The 9,684-nt window shown below is 40.6% G+C and overlaps 1 protein-coding gene and 5 non-coding genes across 6 annotated transcripts in view; 3 read left to right on the top strand and 3 right to left on the bottom strand.

The window, feature by feature from the left end:
• Positions 1-1,680: 1,680 nt before the first annotated feature.
• On the top strand, positions 1,681-1,752 carry Trnae-cuc (transfer RNA glutamic acid (anticodon CUC)). Its single transcript has one exon. It is a non-coding gene; the product is annotated as a tRNA-Glu (tRNA).
• A 2,163-nt stretch (positions 1,753-3,915) lies between these two features.
• Trnae-cuc (transfer RNA glutamic acid (anticodon CUC)) lies at positions 3,916-3,987 on the top strand. Its single transcript has one exon. It is a non-coding gene; the product is annotated as a tRNA-Glu (tRNA).
• A 1,385-nt stretch (positions 3,988-5,372) lies between these two features.
• LOC145466861 (U5 spliceosomal RNA) lies at positions 5,373-5,494 on the bottom strand. The gene has a single exon (XR_014041992.1). It is a non-coding gene; the product is annotated as a U5 spliceosomal RNA (small nuclear RNA).
• Positions 5,495-6,579: 1,085 nt separating this feature from the next.
• On the top strand, positions 6,580-6,651 carry Trnae-cuc (transfer RNA glutamic acid (anticodon CUC)). Its single transcript has one exon. It is a non-coding gene; the product is annotated as a tRNA-Glu (tRNA).
• A 931-nt stretch (positions 6,652-7,582) lies between these two features.
• Positions 7,583-7,703, bottom strand: LOC145466878 (U5 spliceosomal RNA). Its single transcript, XR_014042007.1, has one exon. It is a non-coding gene; the product is annotated as a U5 spliceosomal RNA (small nuclear RNA).
• LOC145465166 (uncharacterized) overlaps positions 7,661-9,684 on the bottom strand; it is a 30,853-nt gene continuing 28,829 nt past the window's right edge. Inside the window, exon 2 of the mRNA XM_081448938.1 lies at positions 7,661-8,211. Coding sequence (XP_081305064.1) covers positions 7,949-8,211 — 263 coding nt within the window. The 3' untranslated portion in view covers positions 7,661-7,948. The remainder of the gene's footprint in view (positions 8,212-9,684) is intronic.

The following is a 9,684-nucleotide window of genomic DNA, read 5'->3' as shown; positions in this document are numbered from 1 at the left end:
AGCACACATTTGAAATTTTCGTAACTAATCGATGTTGATTGACTCTAAGGCGGAAACCTGGATAAGATAGGATTCCCACGTGGTCTGGTGGTTAGGATTCGGCGCTTTCACCGCCGCTGCCCTGGTTCAATTCCCGTCGTGGGAAAATCTCTTTTTTCTTTTCCCCGGCTGGTGTTAATACTAGATGGACATGCAGCATTTCTGCTTTTAAATCAATTTTAAGGGTTTAAATGCCTAAACTTACGTACAACTAAAGATACTTCGATTGTTGCGATCGGTAGACACTGATTATTTGGCTCTAAATATATCCGATCTGTAGGTTTTTGTCCACTGAATTTTCGGTGGCATCTGTCCAGATTCATCAGGGTGAAAAATGGATGTAAGCTACGTTATAAAGAACATCCACTTTACACTCTGATGAAGTTGGACAGATGCCACCGAAAATTCAGTGAAAATAAAGCCCCTACAGATCGCAAACATTCAAATCAAATTTTTTCAACTAAAGAGAGACATATTTCTGTAACAACCCTTAAAAAAAACCAAGGAACAAATCAAACCAAACATCAGTTAATTTGATTAAAATGAAAAACTGTTTCCCGAATCTGTTGTTTTTTTATTCTTTCGAACCTTTCTTTAATGTTTTGCCGTGAATACTTCCTATCCCGTGGATCGCACAATCTGTTCTGAACAACGCGGATCTAAAATTATTGCTGCGGAGCGAGCGTAGCGAGCGAGCAGCAACATAATCAGGATTTAAGAAGAATATATAGAAGGGGGTACGAATTCTCGAATTCATCACTTTTTACCAGAATGCATTGCAGTTAACCAGACTGCACTGCGCCACTTTTACTGGAGTGCATTGCGCCACGAACAACACGAGGATGTCATACTCGTCGAGCCGTCGTCCTTTTTCGCTTGGATTCCACTGAGAAAGTTTGCTCTGATTTACCTGTAAAGCGATGTGAAGGAGATCGTGCTTGACTTTCACAACTCTTGCTATGTAGTATGTGAAAGTTTGTAAATCTGGACGATTAATTGTGACATCTTAATCTTAGTATGTCATTTCTTAGCAGTCTCGCCTCCTTCGCCGAATTCTTAAGTGAAGAGAAACCGTCGTTACTAAAGCCTGTAGAATAATTAAAACAAACGAAAACCGTGGAAAACGCTGATTTCATAAATGCTGCAATCTATTCCTATTCATCGAAACATGAATTTAAGCTAAAGCTTGAGCATTTTCACACATCGCGGTGGACACGTTCTCGACACAGTCTGTGTGTTCTTCTGTCGAGTTCTAGAGATATTAAATACGTGCCAGTACAGAATTTATAAGTTAGATTTCTGCTCCTACAATTTCCACATCTTTCGATTTTCGCGATCTGGTAAAGGAGAGGCTGATGTGTATCGTTTTATGTCCAAACATACTTCAGATCACAATGTGCTTTTTTGTCTCGATCCTTTGTCAAACCTCGCCATCGATGCGTCATCATGCATGAAGTTGATGCATGCAACGACAGATTTTAAGTGACACCACGATTTGACACTACTTTGAGAAATAACAGTTAATGTAAGTCTTGGAACGCGTAGGTAAATGAATCAAGGCGTTAAATATGTCACTATCAACAGAATGTGCCGCAGCATTACTATCTTTTAGATACCCTAGCTCTTAGTTTTAACGAGCAATCCCACGTGGTCTAGTGGTTAGGATTCGGCGTTCTCACCGCCGCGGCTCGGGTTCGATTCCCGGCGTGGGAAGCAATAAATTAAGTTTTACATTGAAATCTAACTTCGACTTCATTTCCTTTACTCTGAAAATTATGGCTTCGATAAGGTGTTCTTTCGCGGATCGAGTTTTGCATTAAAACAGTCCGTTCCTTTTGCACCAAGTGAACCCATGGTATTTACGTGTACGTGGATAGAAAGTGCACGCGGATTACTGACTAAATTAAGTCAGTTTCACCTGCATTGGTTTTCCACCCTGAACTATTTTTCTCGGAAGCTTGGTTAACTTTATGATCCTGTAAAACAAAACAGTTTGGTTTTGAGTCGCAATATAACATGCGGCATTTTCTGATCTGCAACTTGTCTCGCAGTCAGTTGCAAGCTGGTAAAATGTTGTTACGCGATTAACACCCTTGTTATAAATTATGGCAACCGCGCATACCTGCGGAACATCGTTCTATATTAGTTACTTTACAGTTTGGGAGTACTAACCTTTTGTGGAGACGTTTCGAAACAGGGTCAGCGGTTTTGTCTTATGGTAGCCAGGCCTGTTGACTAAAGCCGAATCTGAGTCGTAGACTATTGTTTTTCAAGAAATCCATGTACCGGAGAATCTTCTTAATATTGAGCTTGTTGGATAACTGCATTGTTAATCTTCCTGAAATGAAAATTAAAGTTTTGTTTTTCTGATAACTATTCAACCACAGGCAGCCAGGTAGTCAGTTGACATCAACGTTAAATGAAAATAAATCCCAGGTCAGGGAAATAGCACAAAAGCACACATAAAAAGAAAGGAAAAGAGAGACTAGGGAAAGTTTGCCTTAGCTAATCAGATCGATATATCCCCTATTTTCTGTAGCCCAACTGGGACGTAACATTATAAAATCAATACAATCGAACCATGTGTACTTACCATTTGTAAGTTCCGTTAAACTGTAGGCGTTCAAACCTAAAAAGTAGATCAAAAACGAAAACATCTCTTTATTTATTAGTTATTTATTTATTACGATTTACTCCATACAATACGAATACATTATGAATAATTAAGATAGCTAACTAAAGAGAGAGAGAGAGAGAGAAAAAAAAAACAAAACAAAACAAAAGCAGTGGAGAAGGAGACAACCAAAAGCGCAATGGCACCATACTAGGGATGTCCCCACTTATTAAAATTTAAAAATATATATACAAATATAGAAACTCATTATTCTAATATTAGAATATTAGAAATATTACAGCGCTTTATATTTACTGGCTACACTTTTCAAAACAAAATTAAAAAGAAGAAAGAAATGGTCAATTAATGTGTACAAATCCAGAAATGTTACGAAGTTGATTACAAAGTGGAAAGACAGCGGTCTTCTTGGAGATTTAGATCGATATTCTATTCACGGTGGATGTGACGTCATTAAAGGAGAGAAGTGGATCGCCAACAAATGGCTCACAGCACCAACAAAGCATTCAAGTCACATCAAAAGTTCTTATGATGTCGGATTTGATTAATAATTAGCTAGTGTTATTACTTCCTTTTTTTCTTCTTTGTTTGTCGCTTTGCGTAATAATTGAACACATGAGCAACACAACGTATAGTCTCTCTGTGAGTTCTGTGGTTACAGATATACGCTCTCATTACGTGAGGGTCATGTCTGATAACCAACTCGGTATGGCTAAGGGTATTGACCTATTCTCTATTTTCCAATTGTCCATAATTCACTCTTTTTGCTCCCCAAATTTTGGATAAACTATTGTTGTGAAATACTCTTGGGAATATGCAGACCTCCCAAGAGAATTTCACAACAATAGTTTGTGCAAAATTTGGGGGCAAACAGAGTGAATTATGAGAAATTGGAAATAGAGAATAAACATTTATCTTCTACGACAATCCGGGTTTGAAACCCGACCTTAGAATTTTGTATTTTTCCTTCTGTAAGTCTTCTCTAGCTTTTTTAAGCTGAAGTAATGAAAAAAATGCCAAACAAACAAACAAACAAACAAACAAAACAAAACAAAATAAACATATAGGCAAGTATAGAAAACGCTTGTACTTTAAGAAAACGTCACGATTTTTTTTTTGTAAAAGAAACAAACTCTGGGCAAAATCAACAGTCATGCAATTCATAAGAATAATTAGCAAATTTGATGTTACAAAATACTGGAATCTCCTTGCAGTGTTATTTCTATAAATGATGCTAGTGAACCTCCCACGTAGTCTAGTGGTTAGGATTCGGCGCTCTCACCGCCGCAGCCCGGGTTCGATTCCCGCCGTGGGAATGTAATCATTTTTTTCTTTTCCTTTTCGATTTGACTCAGGAAATAAATTTTTAAAACTAAATAAACAAACTTTATCCACCTTTGGTCAGTGTTTATAGCCAAAGGCTAGGGGGTTTCTCGCAGTTAATAATTGTGTTCTTATAGCCAGACCTTGCATACGGCTGGCTCGCCTGAAATTTGAATTGACCAATCAGAATTCAAAAGATGGGAAAAACTTCACTGTCCTGACGTCAATGTAAGTTAACAGGAATGGCATCGAAATCAGGCAACTTTTCTCACTGCAGACGGCTTTAAATACTCATAAAAAGAGATTTGCAATTCCAAATACCATATCAGATTGTATAAAGTGAAAAATATCAAACATTTTGTGTCTATAAGCTTCTAATTTGGCGCCAAAAATGGGTCTTCAGCGTTGTGTATGGCAACTCGCTGGCCGAGTTCGTCGAGTGTCGCCAGGTAGGATAATAGTTGTGTTATCTTGAACAAAATATGCTGTTCCTCGTCAAATTAAACCCGGAATTCTCAAGTTAACTACCGGAAGAGGCCAAAATAACTTTAGCATCGTGTTTATTTTTGTTAGATGTGAAGAAAAAGACTATTATCGTGTCGTTTCGGTAGGACAGCTCAGTTTTGACTGCCGCTCGTACTGCGGGCGCAGCCGCCGTATGCAAGGGACTTTTTTTCTTTCTTTCTTTTTTTTATTTAAACATAAAATGCGATATAGTTATTAATATGAACTAATGTTGAATAAATAAATGGGAAAACATCATCTCTTTGCAAATCCTGAGAATTTGCAAAAACCTACGGAATATATTGTGCTTCAAGTTTCATTTTAGTGATCTAAATGTTTAATGATGTCTTTGAGAGCCAAATTTAAGCATGTGAATAAGGGCGTAGGGGTAGGGAGAGGGGTAGGAAAGCAGCAGCGTGTTAGGGGACGGGAGTGGCCAGGTAGATATGAGTTACCAGAAATGGTTAGAAGAAAGTTGCATTGCGGAAACCCAAATACACACGTAGTGAGGAGTACGCAAAGATATTTGGCGTATAAAATAGGAATGGCACGAATATTGAGCAGCAGTTTTGATGCCTCATTTCATACGAGTTCAAAACGTTTGTGTAAGATACAATGATTAATTAAAATACGTTGAATCGAGTCCATTTTGCGGAATAAATGAAGCCGAATTAGAAAAAAAAAAACTCAGCCGAAAACTCTTTCCGCGAGTTAAAAGACTTAACGTGTCCGCGTATCATAAAGATGGCTTCTACGCGAGAAACTCAACATTCCTGTGTTAGACTGCCTAAAATGTGCTCATTCTGATACTACGAGGTCAGCCATTACTGTCTGAAGCGGTGTAAACGTCGTATACTTCATCTGTTAAATTATGAGCCCCGCCAACAGGCAGAGCTTCCAAAAATTGGTCAATAGACTCATTCGAGTTGTTCTCCTCCACGGAAATCTTTAGTAAAAGGCGAAAGATTTGTACGTGTTGAAGGAAAACCAGAGTTGCTATTGATTTTGGATACTAGGTGTTTTGTTGTGCAAGATGCTACACAGCGCGTGGGACATAAATTTACTGAAGTCTACAAATACGCATGCGCCTATTCAGCATCAGTCGCAAGAAGAGTAACAACTAGTAAAGCAACAACTTTTCACTACTGACATTGACATTATCTTAGTGAAGTCTTAAGCTCTTGAATGAACAGACTCTCCTTAATTCTGCAATCATCGAAAGTCAGTTTTGTCGGACGCTAGAATGTCAAAGTGATCCCATTTTATATTGTGACAAGTGGTTCTCACATGATCAGCAATGGCTGATGAATGGTCAATTTTAGCAGGGGTGTTGGAATTCTCCGTTTTTTTGTCAAGGAGTCTTCGTTTAATTTTGCCTGCTTTATAGATAAACGACTTTGCATTTCTGAGAGCGGTTGAAGTGAATTTTGTATGGAAAGTGAGATTTGATGCGGCATGTGTTCTGGAATATGATCTTGAGGAGATTTGAGGTACGTTCCTTTGGGATGTTCTGGATCAGAATCAGTGATCCAAGATCACTCAGATCATGGTGCATCAAAGGAACCGATGAATCCGTGACCAGAGTGGATTCGTCGGTTCCATGGATGCACTATAATCCCCGTGATCTTGGATCACTGATCGGGATCCGGATCACCCCAAAGAAACGCACCCTTGATTTGGTTACTGTGAGGACATAAATAGGGTAACAGGTTTAAGACATCTTTTTGGGGAACTGTAACTTGAAGAGGATTATTTGGCTTACTTTTATTCTTGTTCAATGGTCCTCAACAAATCGTTAATGTTCAACGTGTTACCACCTTGCATCGAGAGTAACCATTTTGCACCGGGAGCTTTCTCAAATCATTAATAGCAGCTTACAACAGAGATGGTGAGGAGCAAATTCGTAATTAAGGAGCAAGTAACTTCCCATATCTTTGCTTTGAGAAAACATCAAGATTTTTTTTTTTTTTGCTGACAAATCAGCAATCACGCAGCTCAACAAATTGGGAAAATTGATGTTACAAAATACTGGAATTGCATTACAATCTAACATTCAAAGTTGATCATCTCACAAGAGAACATCCCACGTGGTCTAGTGGTTAAGATTCGGCGCTCTCACCGCCGCGGCCCGGGTTCGTTTCCCGGCGTGGGAATGTAATCGTTATTTTCAACTATTTTCCTTTCGTTTTCGTTTCTTGTTTTCGATCAGTAAATAAAGGACCTTTACTTACCTTCGGTCGTCCATGTTTATAGCCAAAGGGTATTGGTGTCCTCTTACTAAACTTGTGCACTTCATAGCCTGAATTTTAACAGAAAACGGGAAAATTAATAATGATATTCGCTAACATTAGCTGATTGTTGACTAACTAAATGGGAAAAGATCATCTCTTTTTTTTGCAAATCCTGAAAATTTGAGGACATTTGGACAAAACGTACGGAAAATAACATGCTTGAAGCATTTAATTTGGTGATCTGAAAGTTTTATTGATGTCTTTTGAGAGCCAAAGTTAGCCATATGAATAACGGTTGGGGGTAGTGGGAGGGGTAGGCAGAGGGGTAGGGAGGCAGCAGCGGGGTAGGTGACTCAGAGGGTTGTGGGTAGATAGACAGGAGTTACAAGATTGAACAATGGTTACAGGAATGTTGCCTTTAACGTACGTAAACCCAAATACACACGTAGCTCTGTATATAAGACTTTTTTAAAATATGCTCCCGCTGATAGCTCTGATAGGTCAACCGTCACTAACGGAAGCGGTCTGAGAAACGTCGTTCATTATATGGCTAGCTCCGTGAGCGGGCAAGATGAACCAAACCCAGCGCTGTAATTGACTACCCGAGCGGGCAAGATGGCGCTATCATGCCCGCTCGGGACTACCTGCTGTCCCGCAAGGACAATTTCCTCAAAAGTCTTATAATAAATCCTTCACTGAACAAGCTTATTCGGTCAAGATGGCTGGATATTGGCCTCTTTCACCGTCCGTCTCAGTCCAAAAGCACGCTAAGGAACTTGGCCAATATCCAACCATCTTGACCGAACAAGCTTGGTCAATAACCGCATATACACGTCATCTGTTAAGAATATGAGCCCTGCCAAGGGGCAGGGCTACGAAAAATGAGTCTAAAAACTCATTCGAGTTGTTCTCCTCCTTGTAAATCTTTAGTAAAAGGCGAAAGATTTATGCGTGTTGAAGGAAAACCAGAGTTTTTTATGTTTAAGGCGAATGGCCGGGCCCCCAACGTGCAATGGAGAGTGCAATGTCCGCCAGACAAACAGACTAATCCGTCACACAACGGCACCGGGGGATCGAACCCCGCCCCTACAAACAAATAACACAGAAACAAACAAACGAGGAACAAACAGGTAGAACGTCAGACAACACTGAGGACAAACGAACACTGTTTCAGTACAACGGCGAAAGGTGAACCCGGGAGGGGCACCTGTCAACAGTCTTATCCTATATAAAAATACATTCGCCACCAAAATGTAACCAAAACAAACCTAGACCAAAAACAAACAAAGCAGTCCAAACTCAACGTAACAAAGGTATATACGAAAAAAAGAGGCCAAAAGGAGTGAACAACTAAACGGGAACAGCAATCCGAACGATGGAAACCACGGGAACAAACGAAGAGATACGAGGTCAACACAGAGGACGGAAAACGCTGGGGGCAAGACAAGAGCAACGGGTGAGGCAGGAACAGAACTAACAGGACTAGACGGAACAGCGACCAAACTGGACTGAACAGGCGAAGCAGCAACAGCACTAACGAAACTGGACTGGACAGGCGAAGCAGCAACAGTACTAGCAGGACTCAACGGAGCAGTAACGGAACTGGACTGGACAGGCGAAGCAGCAACAGTACTAGCAGGACTCAACGGAGCAGTAACGGAACTGGACTGGACGGGCGAAGCAGCAACAGTACTAACAGGACTCAACGGAGCAACGGAACTGGACTGGACAGGCGAAGCAGCAACAGTACTAACACGACTCAGTGGAGCAGTAACGGAACTGGACTGGACTGGCGAAGCAGCAACAGTACTAACAGGACTCAACGGAGCAACAACGGAACTGGACTGGACAGGCGAAGCAGCAACAGTACTAACACGACTCAACAGAGCAACAACGAAACTTGACTGGACAGGCGAAGCAGCAAAAGTACTAACAAGAGGAAAACGCGGGCGAGACAGGTATAGACGAATAGACAAGGTATGGCTCTTGGGCAAAACAGCAACAGGAGTGGACTCAAGACGCGGACGCTTTATTGCAACACCAATAGTAGCAAGACCAGACGGCGATTCAGCCACAGAACACGACACACGAGAAGACAAGGAAGACTGAGACGTTCCAAACGTCGATTCAGCCATCCGAACATCATACAATTGGCACCCTTTACACAGGTGCGTAGGCGCAGAGTTATAGCAAACAGTTTCGCTTTTATCTTCACTTTATTTTGGAAAGTGTTTTGGTCTTCCTCGATGCAAATAAAATCTCGAGAACAAGTGATGATTGTTTAGACCCGTTTCCCAGTTCGACTATTGCTCACTTGTCCAGCAGATTATATACAGTTACAGCACTTCAGGAACAATTTATTTTACGACACATTTCTGCAGTCATCATCTTTATTCACAACATTGGCTGCCATATAGTTTCTTCTAATAGGGCGGACTGAGTTGTTTTTGGAATCGCAGACGTATCATAGCGCCAATACGATTTAATGTACATTGCGCCCATACGCGCTGGTAAATAGGCAAGTGTTTTTCATTTCGCATGTCTTTAGTTTCGCCTGTGTCTTGAACTGTTCGCTGACATTGCTCTCACGAGAAAGATTAAAGCTCGAGAAGTCAGCTTCACAATTTCTTTACGACAGGTTGTTTACCTTTGTCAACTTCAAGTTAATATTGGCTCAGTATAGACGCGTGGAGGACAACCCTTACGTACAGTTTCCATACGGTGATCATAGCACTAACAACCGTCTAAAAAGTAATACTAATACAGAACAAAGCTAAAACACAACTCAACGCATGTTGTGGAACACATGCTCTACTTGGACTAGAAAATAATGCCGGCAGAATACAGTTTATACCTTGGTCAGAGTTTGAGAGACACCTCGATCGGAATGAAGGCTCCGGATTGTGTTCTGTTCTTCCCATTATATATTTATTGTCGACCGTAGTCTCAGCGTCT

The sequence above is a fragment of the Orbicella franksi genome, chromosome 13 (assembly GCF_964199315.1).
Source record: "Orbicella franksi chromosome 13, jaOrbFran1.1, whole genome shotgun sequence".
NCBI lineage: Eukaryota > Metazoa > Cnidaria > Anthozoa > Scleractinia > Merulinidae > Orbicella > Orbicella franksi.
Note: the sequence above shows the minus strand (reverse complement) of the source record. Positions and strands in the feature narration are given on the sequence as shown.